The sequence below is a fragment of the Oncorhynchus masou genome, chromosome 11, assembly GCF_036934945.1.
Source record: "Oncorhynchus masou masou isolate Uvic2021 chromosome 11, UVic_Omas_1.1, whole genome shotgun sequence".
In the NCBI taxonomy this organism is placed as follows: Eukaryota; Metazoa; Chordata; class Actinopteri; order Salmoniformes; family Salmonidae; genus Oncorhynchus; species Oncorhynchus masou.
In genome coordinates, this window is record NC_088222.1 from 32,436,426 (window position 1) to 32,451,699 (window position 15,274).

Sequence of the window (15,274 nt, forward strand, 5' to 3'; positions counted from 1 at the left end):
AACCATTTCACTTCATAATACACAGGTTACAACTGTGCTATAACTGCTATTATATGTTTTATGCGTTGCCTCTTGTTGACTCCTAGAACTGCACTGTCTCTTCTTGAACTGCACTGTTGGTTAAGGGCTTGTAAGTAAGCATTTCACGGTAGTCTACACTTGTTGTGTTCGGCGCATGTGACAAAGTTGATTTGATTTGTCATTACTTTATGTGAACAATTAAAGCTATATCACTCTTGGTCAGCCGATTGTGTAATGGAGCCTATGAGAATGAACTGTTTACCAATAACCTAGACCAGACATGAAAGGAACATGACGGAAGACGAGCGTGTGATGTGTAGCCTACCTCCATAGTCATATTGGCTTAGTTGTGATGGTAAGAAGATTTGAATTTAATAACATTTGGCATTGATCAATGCCTACTTACAACACAAACCAAAACGACGAATGCAAATGTTGTATCCCAAAGTCGGATGCATACCAAATTTGGTTTGGGTTAAAAACCTCAAATCAAGTATGAATAACTTTACTTCTCTCTGTGATCAAACAAATAAAAGCAAGTTAGGTTGGTGTGTTTTAGCTGGTTATTGCCATTAGGGAAGTACGGTATTGCTGGGAATACGTGAGTCAGCTGCTCGATCTGGAAAACTGGGGGAAATCCTGAATCCCCCAAATGACGTGTAGCTAATCTGACACCCACTCCTACACCAAGAGCCCTGTGATATGCACAACTGTCAATCTAAAGTACTTTAAGTAGGCTTTGAAGGACACGCTAAAGTACAAGAATAGCCAGAGGGGAGAGAGGTTTCTCTGCAAATGTTTACTTTACTCATGCCCAGACAGGCAAGACTCAGGATGCGTTACCATTATACTGTATGACTGGCTTCTGACGTCCTGATGCGGAATACAGCAAATTAGCATACAGCCTCTAACATACAGGATACACACTGAAATTTACACAACATATGTGAAAACATTAAAAAATAATTGAGAAGAAAATAATTATATTGTTGTAACGGTAAATGAGTGAATAGGTGTGGAGTCAGGCGCAGAGAGCAAAGGATATGGGAAAAACACGCTTTAATGTCCAGAAAATCACACGAACAAAAATCAGGCGAACAACACATGTGAAGAAAATAAAGGACAGCGAAAAAAAACGAAAATGCAAAACCCAACCACTCTAACACATACAGATGAACAAGCCCGCACAAACAGAAGCGGGCTGAACTAACTTAAATAACCCCACCCTAACAACCAAACAAGAAAAAGGTGAAACCAATTAGACAAAACCAAACGAACACAGAACCAATGGATCGGTGGCAACTAGTAGACCGGCGATGACGAGCGCCGAGCGCCACCCGAACCAGAAGGGGAGTCACCTTCGGTAATATTCGTGACAATTGTTCGCTTATTATTTAAAGTTGCGGGTTAATTAAATCCAAGCAAGCATTCAGAAGTATTCCAAAATCTGGATGAATCACAGTGGAATATTTTCTTGTGGGAGAAACTTGTTCAATCAATCAAGGTTATTTATTAATCTTTTTTACATCAGCAGATGTCACAAAGTGCTATACAGAAACCCAGCCTAAAACTTCAAACAGCAAGCAATGCACATGTAGAAGCATGATGGCTAGGAAAAACTCCCTAGAAAGTCCAGAACATAGGAAGAAATCTAGAGAGGAACCATGGTCTGAGGGGTGGCCAGTCCTCTTCTGGCTGTGCCAGGTGGAGATTTTAAGAGTACATGGCCAGATTGTTCTTCAAGATATTCAAACGTTCATAGATGACCAGCAGGGTCAAATAATAATCACAGTGATTGTAGAGGGTGCAACTGGTCAGTACCTCAGGTATAAATGTCAGTTGGCTTTTCATAGCCAAGCATTCAGAGGTCGAGACAACAGGTGTGGTAGAGAGAGAGTCTAAAATAGCAGGTCTGAGACAAGGTAGCACGTCCGGTGAACAGGTCAGGATTCCCTAGCCGCAGGCAGAACAGGAGCAGCAGCACGACCAGGTGGACTGGGGACAGCCAGGTGTCATCAAGCCAGGTAGTCCTGAGGCATGATCCTAAAGCTCAGGTCCTCCAGGAGGGGAGGGAGAGAATTAGGGAGCATACTTAAATTCACACAGGACACCAGATAAGACAGGATAATTACACCAGATATAACAGACTGACCCTACCCCCCCGGCACATAGACTATTGCAGCATAGATACTGGAGACTGAGACGGGTGGGTCGGAGGACACTGTGGCCCTGTCCCCCGGACAGGGCCAACGAGGCAGGTTATAACCCTACCCACTTTGCCAAAGCACAGCCCCCACACCACTAGAAGGATATCAACCAACCACCAACTTACTACCATGAGACAAGGCTGAGTATAGCCCACAAATATTTCCTCCACCGCACAAGCCTGAGGGGGTGCAAAACCGAACAGAAAGATCACATCTGTGACTTAACCCACACAAGTGACGCACCTCTCCTAGGGCCAGCATGAAAGAGCACTAGTAAGCCAGTGACTCAGCCCCGTAGTAGGGTCAGAGGCAGATAATCCCAGTGGAGAGAGGGGAGCCAGCCTGGAAGAGACAGCAAGGGCAGTTCATCGCTCCAGTGACTTGCCGTTCACCTTCGCACCCCTGGGTCAGACGACACTCAATCATAGGACCTACTGAAGAGATGTCTTCAGTAAAGACTTAGAGGTCCAGACCGAGTCTGCGTCTCACATGGATAGGCAGACCATTCCATAAAAATGGATCTCTGTTGGAGAACGTTCTTCCTCCAGCTGTTTGCTTATAAATTCTAGGGACTGTAAGGAGGCCTGTGTCTTGTGACCGTAGTGTACGTGTACAGTAGGTATGTACGGTAGGACCAAATCGGAGATTTAGGTGGTAGTAAGCCCATGTAATGCTTTGTAGGTTAGCAGTAAAAACTTGAAATCAGCCATTGCCATAACATGAAGCCAATGTCGAGAGGCTAGCACTGGAGTAATATGATCACATTTTTTGGTTCTAGTCAGAATTCTAGCAGCTGTGTTTAGCACTAACTGAAGATAATTTAGTGCTTTATCTGGGTAGCAGGAGAGTAGAGCATTGCAGTAGTCTAATCTAGAAGTGACAAAAGCATGGATTAGTTTTTCTGCATAATTTCTTTCAGATTTTTGCAATGTTACTAAGATGGAAAGAATATGTCCTTGAAATATTCTTGGTTATGTTCATCAAAAGAAAGATCAGGGTCCAGAGTAATGCTGAGGTCCTTCATAGTTTTATTTGAGATGACTGAACAACCATCAAGATTAATTGTCAGATCCAACAGCAGATCTCTTTGTTTCTTGGGACCTAGAACTAGCATCTCTGTTTTGTCCGAGTTTAAAAGTAAAACATTTGCCATCATCCACTTCCTAATGTCTGAAACACAGGCTTCCAGGGTAGGCAATATTGAGGCTTCACTTAACCTACTGTAAGTAACTGCCCAGATTAGTGCAGTGTGTTTATGTTGAGTTCAAAGAGTGGAAACAGGGAATTAGGCAATTCTAAAAACTTAATTGACAAGAGGACATTTCTTTTAAGGCAGGATCATTGCCCCATTGCCCCCTTTTAATCAGGGCAAGGTGTCTGGTAACTTGACTGAATACAAACAGTGCAGCTATTCCCTCCGTAAGGCTATCAAAAAAGCTAAGCGTCAGTACAGAGACAAAGTATAACCTCAATTCAACGGCTCAGACACAAGAGGCATGTGGCAGGGTCTACAGTCAATCACGGACTACAGGAAGAAATCCAGCCCAGTCACGGACCAGGATGTCTTGCTCCCAGGCAGACTAAATAACTTTTTTGCCCACTTTGAGGACAATACAGTGCCACTGACACAGCCTGCAACGGAAACATGCGGTCTCTCCTTCACTGCAGCCGAGGTGAGTAAAACATTTAAACGTGTTAACCCTCGCAAGGCTGCAGGCCCAGACGGCATCCCCAGCCGCGCCCTTACAGCATGCGCAGACCAGCTGGCTGGTGTGTTTACGGACATATTCAATCAATCCCTATACCAGTCTGCTGTTCCCACATGTTTCAAGAGGGCCACCATTGTTCCTGTTCCCAAGAAAGCTAAGGTAACTGAGCTAAACGACTACCGCCCCGTAGCACTCACTTCCGTCATCATGAAGTGCTTTGAGAGACTAGTCAAGGACCATATCACCTCCACCCTACCTGACACCCTAGACCCACTCCAATTTGCTTACCGCCCAAATAGGTCCACAGACGATGCAATCTCAACCACACTGCACACTGCCCTAACCCATCTGGACAAGAGGAATACCTATGTGAGAATGCTGTTCATCGACTACAGCTCGGCATTCAACACCATAGTACCCTCCAAGCTCGTCATCAAGCTCGAGACCCTGGGTCTCGACCCCGCCCTGTGCAACTGGGTACTGGACTTCCTGACGGGCCGCCCCAGGTGGTGAGGGTAGGTAACAACATCTCCTCCCCGCTGATCCTCAACACTGGGGCCCCACAAGGGTGCGTTCTGAGCCCTCTCCTGTACTCCCTGTTCACCCACGACTGTGTGGCCACGCACGCCTCCAACTCAATCATCAAGTTTGCGGACGACACAACAGTGGTAGGCTTGATTACCAACAACGACGAGACGGCCTACAGGGAGGAGGTGAGGGCCCTCGGAGTGTGGTGTCAGGAAAATAACCTCACACTCAACGTCAACAAAACTAAGGAGATGATTGTGGACTTCAGGAAACAGCAGAGGGAACACCCCTATCCACATCGATGGAACAGTAGTGGAGAGAGTAGCAAGTTTTAAGTTCCTCGGCATACACATCACAGACAAACTGAATTGGTCCACTCACACAGACAGCATCGTGAAGAAGGCGCAGCAGCGCCTCTTCAACCTCAGGAGGCTGAAGAAATTCGGCTTGTCACCAAAAGCACTCACAAACTTCTACAGATGCACAATCGAGAGCATCCTGGCGGGCTGTATCACCGCCTGGTACGGCAACTGCTCCGCCCTCAACCGTAAGGCTCTCCAGAGGGTAGTGAGGTCTGCACAACGCATCACCTGGGGCAAACTACCTGCCCTCCAGGACACCTACACCACCCGATGTTACAGGAAGGCCATAAAGATCATCAAGGACATCAACCACCCGAGCCACTGCCTGTTCACCCCGCTATCATCCAGAAGGCGAGGTCAGTACAGGTGCATCAAAGCTGGGACCGAGAGACTGAAAAACAGCTTCTATCTCAAGGCCATCAGACTGTTAAACAGCTACCACTAACATTGAGTGGCTGCTGCCAACACACTGACACTGACTCAACTCCAGCCACTTTAATAATGGGAATTGATGGGAAATGATGTAAATATATCACTAGCCACTTTAAACAATGCTACCTTATATAATGTTACTTACCCTACATTATTCATCTCATATGCATACGTATATACTGTACTCTATATCATCGACTGCATCCTTATGTAATACATGTATCACTAGCCACTTTAACTATGCCACTTTGTTTACATACTCATCTCATATGTATATACTGTACTCGATACCATCTACTGTATCTTGCCTATGCTGCTCTGTACCATCACTCATTCATATATCCTTATGTACATATTCTTTATCCCCTTACACTGTGTATAAGACAGTCGTTTAGGAATTGTTAGTTAGATTATGGTTATTACTGCATTGTCGGAACTAGAAGCACAAGCATTTCGCTACACTCGCATTAACATCTGCTAACCATGTGTATGTGACAAATAAAATTTGATTTGATTTGATGCCTTGCAACTGCATCGTCACGATGCCTCTTACTGATGTGACAACAGATAACCTGGTTCTAACGGTTCGTAACATATAACTGTTATCTGTGCAACACTTGCCCATGATTTTGTCCTGCGTCACTGGACTATAATGTGGGTTTGAAGATTCATACCTTATTTTCTCTGGCCTGGGGACTGCCACGCAAGTTCATGGTTTCTTTCCACCGCTCATACTCATTGGTCTTTGTATTTTATTACAAGAGGGCATTGTTTCATATGGCCATAGCGGTTCTGAGTTTTGTCATAAAGATTGTAGTGTGAAAATAATCAAAGACATGGCAGTCGAGGCCGATCAGATCAAAGCCACACACCATATAATGTACTTCAATACTTTGTGGTATACTGAATCAGTGTGCTGCATGTATGAAATTGAAATGGGTATGCCACAGTGTTTCTTCATTGTTATTCTCTATCTATCTTATTATATGATCAATTCCATTTGTTATGCTTTCATGTACCCTAATATAGATACATTACACAAAAGTATGTGGACACCTACTCCTTAAACATCTCGTTTCAAAATCATGGGCATTAATATGGAGTTGGTCCCCCCTTTGCTGCTACAACTGCCTCAACTCTTCTGGGAAGGCTTTCCACTAGATGTTGGAACATTGCTGTAAGGACTTGCATCCATTCAGCCACAAGACCATTAGTGAGGTCGGGCACTGGTGTTGGGTGCTTATGCCTGGCTCGCAGTCGGCGATCCAATTCATCCCAAATGTGTTTGATGGGGTTGAGGTCAGGGCTCTGTGCAGGCCAGTCAAGTTCTTTCACACCGATCTCGAGAAACCATTTGTGTATGGACTTAGCTCTGTGCCTGGGGGCATTGTCATGCTGAAACAGGATAGGGCCTTCCCCACTAAATTGGAAGCAGAGAATAATCTAGAATGTCATTGATGCATTGATACGATTTCTCTTCACTGGCACCAAGGGGCCTAACCCGAAAGTTGAAAAACAGCCCCAGACCATTATTCCTCCTCCACCAAACTTTACAGTTGACACTATGCATTTGAGCAGGTAGCATTCTCCTGGCATCCACTAAACCCAGAATCGTCTGTCGGACTGCCAGATGGTGAAGCGTGATGCATCACTCCAGAGAATGCGTTTCCACTGCTCCAGAGTCCAATGGCAGTGAGCTTTACACCACTCCATCCAACGCTTGGCATTGTGCATGGTGATCTTTGGCTTGTGTGCGGCTGCTCGGCCATGGAAACCCATTTCATGAAGCTCCCGACAAACAGTTATAGTGCTGACATTGCTTCCAGTGGCATTTTGGAACACGGTAGTGAGTGTTGCAACCGAGGACAGGCAATTCTTATGCGCTTCAGCGGTCCCGTTCTGTGAGCTTGTGTGGCCTACCACGTTGCGGCTGAGCCGTTGTTGCTCCAAGACGTATCCACTTCACAATAACATCACTTACAGTTGACCGTGGCAGCTGTCACAGGGCAGAAATTTGACGAATTGACTTGTTGGAAAGGTGGCATCAAATGACGTTGCCATGTTGAAAGCCACTGAACTCTTCAGTATGGGCCAATCTACTGCCAATGTTTGTCTATGGAGATTCTATAGCTGTGTGCTCAATTTGATACACCTGTCAGCAACGGGTCTATCTGAAATAGTCAAATCCACTCATTTGAAGGGATGTCCACATGTTGTTTGTATATTTGTTTAAGTTAAATGTTTGGTAAAGTTGTCTTAGGTTTCATCAGCAAAGGGTTTAAATTAACATCTATGCTTCATAATGTTTCCACCATAGTTCTGTATACTTCTGTATACTTCTGGTCCCTTTTTGGACACTGTGTTAGCTAACCTCCAGACGAGGTTCAATACCATACAACTCTCCTTCCGTGGCCTCCAACTACTCTTAAACGCAAGTAAAACGAAATGCATGCTATTCAACCTATCACTGCCCGCACCTGCTCGCCCGTCCAGCATCACTACTCTGCACGGCTCTGACTTGGAGTACGTGGACAACTACAAATACCTAGGTGTCTGGTTAGACTGTAAACTCTCCTTCCAGACTCACATCGCATCTTCAATCCAAAATTAAATCTATAATTGGCTTCCTATATCGCAACAAAGCATCCTTCACTCATGCTGCCAAACATACCCTCGTAAAACTGACCATCCTACCGATGCTCAACTTCGGTGATGTCATCTATAAAATAGCCTCCAACACTCAACAAATTGAGTGCAGTCTATCACGGTGCCATCTGTTTTGTCACCAAAGCCCCATACACTACCCACCATTGCGACCTGTACGCTCTCGTTGGTTGGCCCTCGCTTCGTACTCATCGCCAAACCCACTGGCTACAGGTTATCTACAAGTCTCTGTTAGGTAAAGCCCTGCCTTATCTCAGCTCACTGGTCACCACAACAGCTCCAGCAGGTATATCTCACTGGTCACCCCCAAAGCCAATTCCTCGTTTGGTCGCCTTTCCTTCCAGTTCTTTGCTGCCAATGACTGGAACGAACTACAAAAATCACTGAAGCTGGAGACTCATATCTCCCTCACTAGCTTTAAGCACCAGCTGTCAGAGCAGCTCACAGATCACTGCACCTGTACATAGCCCATCCCCATACAGTATTTACTCTACTTGCACATTCATCTTCTGCACATCTACCATTCCAGTGTTTAATTGCTATATAGTAATTACTTCGCCTCTATGGCCTATTTATTGCCTTCACTCCCTTATCCTACCTCATTTGCACTCACTGTATATAGACTTTTTGTTTTCTTTTTTTCGACTGTATTATTGACTGTATGTTTTGTTTATTCCATGTGTAACTCTGTGTTGTTGTATGTGTCGAATTGCTATGCTTTATCTTGGCCAGGTCGCATTTGCAAATGAGAACTTGTTCTCAACTAGCCTATCTGGTTAAATAAAGGTGAAATAAAAAATAATAGTAAAAGCCAAAAACAAAGAATCACAAAAACTTTGAATTTATTTGAATATGCAACATATACAAATATGTTCGGCCTATATTCAATACATTCATGTTTTCAGATTATTTAGTCAAGAAAAATATAAATTAATTTAGATACATAAATATATATTTAAATAGATATGGCAATAATATTTCAGAGAAAACAAATCTGTAAAATCTCCCAAAAATACAACAACTTCATGTTTGAAACAACTTTGTCATTTGGCTAAATTCGTCATTGTTCACGGCTGCTTCTTAAGCGTTTCATCATGGTCGATGGTCTAACAAGGCAGGAAGTAGTTGTTTCCTAGCACGCGGAACTGTCTTCTGGTCCTCATGTTGTATTCAAACACATAGGGGCCACTATAGAGGTAGGTGAAGCCTAAAAACCATATAGGGTGGAGAGGTTAGTGACATGCCACACTGACAAACTATCAATGCTCAAGAAAATCTAAAATATGACTTAAAAGAACTATTCAGGGGATTTTCTTATATTCAATGAATACTTTAGAAGGTAGGAAATAATATTTTGTATATTTACATCTCCTTGGCTTGTAATGCACAGTTGTGTGCTTAGATGCTGTATCACACACTCACCTCGGACTTGGAAGGCTGCAGTCACTTTGCTTGTCATGCCTGGGAACTGTTCATCCACACGCTTGGGGAAACCTCTGTCCATGCTTTTCATTTCCTCATCGTAACTACGGTAACAGCAATATTAGTGAGATTGTGATACTCTTGACATAAATATACAGTATAATGGCAACATACAGTACATAGAAAAAGTGACCAAAAATTATATCGCTTGTATTGATATACTAGACTCCACTAACCTGTAGTAGTTGTCGCCAACAAAGAACAAGGTCTTACGAGAATGTTCATCGTACAGGGCGGCGTCAACTTTCTTCACGGTCCTGGGCAGACCCAAGCTCTTCAGGTTTCTGGGATAGCCGGGGACGATGTCGTAGCCATAGAGAGCCCAGACCTGATGATCTGCAGGGACAGAGACAGAGTATTACTGAGATATGACTCCAATTAAACAGCTTAATGCATTCACAGGGTATTCATTACAGGCAAAGAGTGAGGCTAGCACTGATATGGCAGTAGCCTCCACAGTTGTTGTCTAGACACCATGTGGAGACTACAGCCATACAAAGGCTAATTTAAGGCAATTGGTGACTGCAATACCTTTAAAGAGGAACACTCTGTCAGATAGCTGGCTCTCATAAGCAGCATTGATGTTGTCGGGGAGTTCAGGCCAGAAAGTCTTGATGAGGTTCTGATGTGGTTTGCTGCTCTGAGGGTAAATACGCCAGAAGAACCTAAAGATGAAGGGAGGTCATCAGAACGTTAGAGCTCTGGATCACAGATTAAAAGGCAACCATTTTGTTTCTCTGGGAAACAGTGTCATTCATTGACTGTGTCTGAGCTGTAGGTTACCATAAGTCACTGAATATCTGATCTAGGCTACATGATGTGCTGTACCTGCCCTTGAAGAACATCTTCTCCCCACGCAGAGTGGTGACAGCATCCAGGACCAGGGTGGGGTCACAGGCATCAGGGGTGGAAACAGGTGTAGGGTCGGGCTTATCTGGGTTGGGGTTAACATCTGGGTTTGGGCCTGGAGGACACAGATACTCATTAGTTCCGGTTCCAATATTGGAAAGTCTCATAAAATTAGTTACTTGGAGATTTTTAGCACGAGCCTTTTTGTTAGTCAGTAAAAATAAGTGGAATAGAGCAACATAAATGTAAATCAAACAGGTCAGAAAGAGAAAAGATAATTTAATACTGACCGTATATGTACTGGATACCGGTGACATCATCACGAGGCAGAGAGAAGGTGCTGGGCTCTGTGTAGCTATACACTGGGAACATCAGTGCTCCAGGGTCGTTGGAGTGGCTGAGTCCCAGGGAATGGCCAAACTCATGGGCAGCCACCAAGAACAGGTTGTACCCTATATGATGAAAATATATCATTCTTCTACTCTGTTGTGGACATTTTCATGACATTTACATTTTAGCAGACGCTTTTAACCAGAGCGACTTACAAAAGCTATTAGGATTAAGCGCCTTGTTCAAGGGCACATTGATATACTTTTCACCTAGTCGACTTGGTTATTCAAATCAGCAACCTTTCTGTTACTGACCCAATGCTCTTAACCGCTAGGCTACCTGGCACTTCACCCAGGATTGTCCTACATTTGAAACAGGGTAATGTAGTAAATTAAGTTATGTTCCACATTTATTGTTGTGATAGAGGTTCTCACCTCTGGTTGAGCTGAAGGTGAAGTACTCGTCATCATCAAAATGAGCATCTCCTCCAATGTCAGCGCCGGGGGAGAAGGCATGGGCCAGGGTGCCTTCAGGGCCATCGAAGGGGTAGAAATCACCATGATCTACACAGACAGGAGAAATAATAGTATGAGCCATCAGAGATGAGGACAAATGCATACTGTATAAAAAAAATGAATTATTTCTGTTAGTTTCTCAAACCGATGCACTTATAGGGGCCCAATGTAATAAGACAAAGTGACTCTAATAACACTCTTTCAACTCGTCAAACTGTAGACAGATTACAGTGAGGGGGACAAGCAGTGATATGATACTGATGTCATGTGGGGGTTTTTAACGAGTGGTGGTGATGTTGGTTATGTGAGTGGGATGGGGCGTAGGGTGCACCTCTGTTTCAAAGCTTTTAGTCAGGGAATACTGTCATAATGTCTGAATATACCTGCACTGTGCTCTGACAGGAGGAATGTAAAGAGTGGATCCTCCACAGGTACTGTATCTCCCGCTCTCCCTTTCTAACCCTGCTACTCAAACATCCTGAGAGCTTTAAGTGTCCGTCTTTCATGTTTCAGTTTTGAAGACCCACTTCAGCCTCCCTAGCACCTCAGTCATCACCTGATTTACCGCACAGAAGGGGATTTTAGTAGATGGTGCAGGGCTCCTAATTACATGGAACAAGTTGGGGGGGTGGTTGGCCTTTCCACTATTGCTCCTCTGTTGTTGCCATAAGCAAGGGGGAGGCCAATGATATCAGCGTGCACCCACCAGACCAACTGAATTTAGCAACAAACAAAAAATTTGCCCTTAAGTGTGTGTACTTTACTCAGTGATGTAAAGTACTTAAGTAGAAATACTTTCAAATACTACTTAAGTTGTTTTTTGGGGTACCTGTACTCACTTATATTTTATATCTACTTCACTACATTCCTAAAGAAAATGTACTTTTTACTCCATACATTTTCCCTGACACCCAAAACTACTCATTACATTTTGAATGACTAACAGGACAGGAAAATGGTCAAATTCGCACACTTATCAACAGAACATCCCTGGTCGTCCCTATTGCCTCTGATCTGGTGGACTCACTAAACACTGCTTCTTTTGTCCGAGTGTTGGAGTGTGCCCCTGGGTATCAGTGAATAAATGGTGCCATCTAGTTTGTTTAAAATAGAGCATTTGAAATTATTTAAACTTTTACTTTCAATACTTAAGTATATTCAAAACCAAATACTTTTAGACTTTTAAAGTAGTATTTTACTGGATGGCTTTCACTTTTACTTGAGTAATTGTCTCTTAAGGTATCTTAACTTTTACTCAAGTATGACAATTGGGTACTTTTTCAATGACTGACTTTACTAATTATACTTGGAATTATGTTTTTCAACAAAGAAATAAAATATGTATACATAAACTCAGCAAAAAATGAAACATCCCTTTTTCAGGGCCCTGTCTTTCAAAGATAATTTGTAAAAATCCAAATAACTTCACAGATCTTCATTGTAAAGGTGTTAAACACATGCTTGTTCAATGAACCATAAACAATTAATCAACATGCACCTGTGGAACTGTCATTAAGACATGAACAACTTACAGACGGTAGGCAATTAAGGTCACAGTTTTGAAAACTTAGGACACTAAAGAGGCCTTTCTACTGACTCTGAAAAACACCAAAAGAAAGATGCCCAGGGTCCCTGCACATCTGCGTGAACATGCCTTAGGCATGCTGCAAGGAGGCATGAGGACTGCAGATGTGGCAAGGGCAATAAATTGCAATGTCCGTACTGTGAGACACCTAAGACAGCGCTACAGGGAGACAGGACGGACAGCTGATCATCCTCGCAGTGGCAGACCACGTGTAACACCTGCACAGGATCGGTACATCCGAACAGCACACCTGAGGGACAGGTACAGGATGGCAACAACAACTGCCTGAGTTACAACAGGAACACACAGTCCCTCCATCAGTGCTCAGACTGTCCGCAATAGGCTGAGAGAGGCTGGACTGAGGGCTTGTAGGCCTGTTGTAAGGCAGGTCCTCACCAGACATCACCGGCAACAATGTTGCCTATGGGCACAAACCCACCGTCGCTGGACCAGACAGGACTGGCAAAAGTGCTCTTCACTGACGAGTCGCGGTTTTGTTTCCCCAGGGGTGATGGTCGAATTCGCGCTTATCGTCGAAGGAATGAGCATTACACCGAGGCCTGTACTCTGGAGTGGGATCAATTTGGAGGTGGAGGGTCCGCCTATGTAGATGTTCCATGTATAATCAGCCGTTTCCAGCTACAGTAGTCATTTACAACATTTACAATGTCTACACTGTATTTCTGATCAATTTGATGTTATTTTAATGGACAAAAAAATGTGATTTTCTTTCAAAAACAAGTACATTTGTAAGTGACCCCAAACCTTTGAAAGGTAGTGTGTATATATGAAGTGGATCTTTAAATGTATACATTCTTAGTGTACATGTACAGCATGACATGTTGGTGCATCAGACCAATGGTCTTTTACCAATATTATTGTTATAATAGGTTATTAGTAGCTTTGACAAACATTCAGAATCCCATCCAAGTAATTCCAGGTTACACTTTCTAAATAATTAATGAATTCTCTTTCAGTTGGTCACATTAACATTGTGTAAGATAAAAGTTTCTTACTTCTGTTGCCGAAGGAGATCATGATGTCAGCGGTGCCGCGGTAGATACGGGTGAACCTCAGGGGGGAGACCTTGGCCCACACCTGTAGTGCTCTCTCTATGGAGTTGTCCACCTCAGCCACAGACATGTCAGGAGTGTAGTTCTCAATTCTGAGAAAAGACAATACACCAACAGTCAACATTAGAAAAATATTTCTCAATGTTGAATTTTTTGGGGGGGTTTGTTAAGTAAACCCTGATTTTGGCCTATCACTCACAGTGTCTCTGTGTATAATTTGATGTTTGCAAATACAAAACCTTTATGATTGACTCATTTAATTATTTTTTTTACATTCGAGTCATTTAGCAGATGCTCTTATCCAGAGCGACCTACCGTGGTGAGTGCAACAAACAGTTTGGTGTAGTTTAGTGTTTTTCTCAAGGTTTACAGACAACCTAATTGGTATTGCAACTAACTAAATGTTAACATTACAAACCCTATTTTTGCTTAGTATCAATTCACCATGGTCAACTTGTTTTTCTCACTCCTCTCACCTGTAGGTAAGCTGGTTTGTTGGCCACTTAAGGTTATTGAAGGTGGTGAATTGGCCGAGTTGGACGTCAGGTAACCCGCAGCGTGGCTTCTTCATCATCTTTACGGTCTCAGCGTCCAAGGTTCCTGTCACCTTGAGGCCAAAGAACCTCTGCATCTCGCTGACTTTCCTGCTCCGCTGGCTGGGCCCCCGTCTGAACATTGGACCCGTCTCCTCCGTCAGGTTAAAGAACTTCTTCAGGTACGTCTACAGAAAACACAGCAAGCATGATGTTATAATGATAGTACCATTTACTGCATTTACTGTTATGAATATAATATAACACATTCAACCTGACTGAGCCATATAAAGTTACATGAACACATCTGTTCCATCATAATATTTTCAGTTGTAAAACCCATAAAGACCTTCCTTCCAAAATATTTGACAATAATCATACCTCTGCAAGGGCTTCATCTTCTTCAGTAGGTGGCAATATTGGCAAAGAGTAAACCACTATTGCCAGGTTGACTAGTAGTAAGCACAGATTGAAAGTCTTCATGATGCTTCTTCCTTGAGAGCTTCTTGTTTGTGTGGTGTGTGGCCAGGGGATGTCTTATATACGCTTAAAGCATGGGAAGTTGAGCAATGTCTCAGGTGAGTAATCGCTGTCAAAACCCTCTCCATCAAACAAGAGGAAGGAAATCAAGGTGATGACATCACCAAATAAATTTTCCACAACAAAGGAATTATGACAAAGACAAAAACCCTGCCTTCATCTACTATATTTACACATTGTCATATTTGTTATTTGTCATTGATTGTTATAGTAATCATTTTATATCTCAATGAAGTGTGTACTTTTTATCACTACATCTAACTGTTCATTATGTACTATAATTTGGAGGAAAAAATACCCTCAAATTGATTGAGACACAAAAATCAAATCAATAGTCAAATCAGCTAAATTATCAGACCTCAGGATAAGACCAAGATGCAGACAAAGTTCAAAGTGACAAATGTTCATTTTCGAAACAGGGGGAAGATGAACAGGTCAAGGGGG

The 15,274-nt window shown here is 43.2% G+C and overlaps 1 protein-coding gene across 1 annotated transcript in view; it reads right to left on the reverse strand.

Moving 5' to 3' along the window:
• LOC135547862 (uncharacterized) overlaps positions 1–15,005 on the reverse strand; it is a 33,090-nt gene extending 18,085 nt beyond the window's left edge. The window contains exons 1-11 of the mRNA XM_064977085.1: positions 14,672–15,005; positions 14,234–14,478; positions 13,701–13,849; positions 11,019–11,147; positions 10,545–10,706; positions 10,234–10,369; positions 9,937–10,070; positions 9,582–9,741; positions 9,346–9,449; positions 9,035–9,130; positions 934–947 (exon numbers count right to left, since the gene is read on the reverse strand). Coding sequence (XP_064833157.1) covers positions 934–947; positions 9,035–9,130; positions 9,346–9,449; positions 9,582–9,741; positions 9,937–10,070; positions 10,234–10,369; positions 10,545–10,706; positions 11,019–11,147; positions 13,701–13,849; positions 14,234–14,478; positions 14,672–14,773 — 1,431 coding nt within the window. The 5' untranslated portion in view covers positions 14,774–15,005. The remainder of the gene's footprint in view (positions 1–933; positions 948–9,034; positions 9,131–9,345; positions 9,450–9,581; positions 9,742–9,936; positions 10,071–10,233; positions 10,370–10,544; positions 10,707–11,018; positions 11,148–13,700; positions 13,850–14,233; positions 14,479–14,671) is intronic.
• Positions 15,006–15,274: the final 269 nt, after the last annotated feature.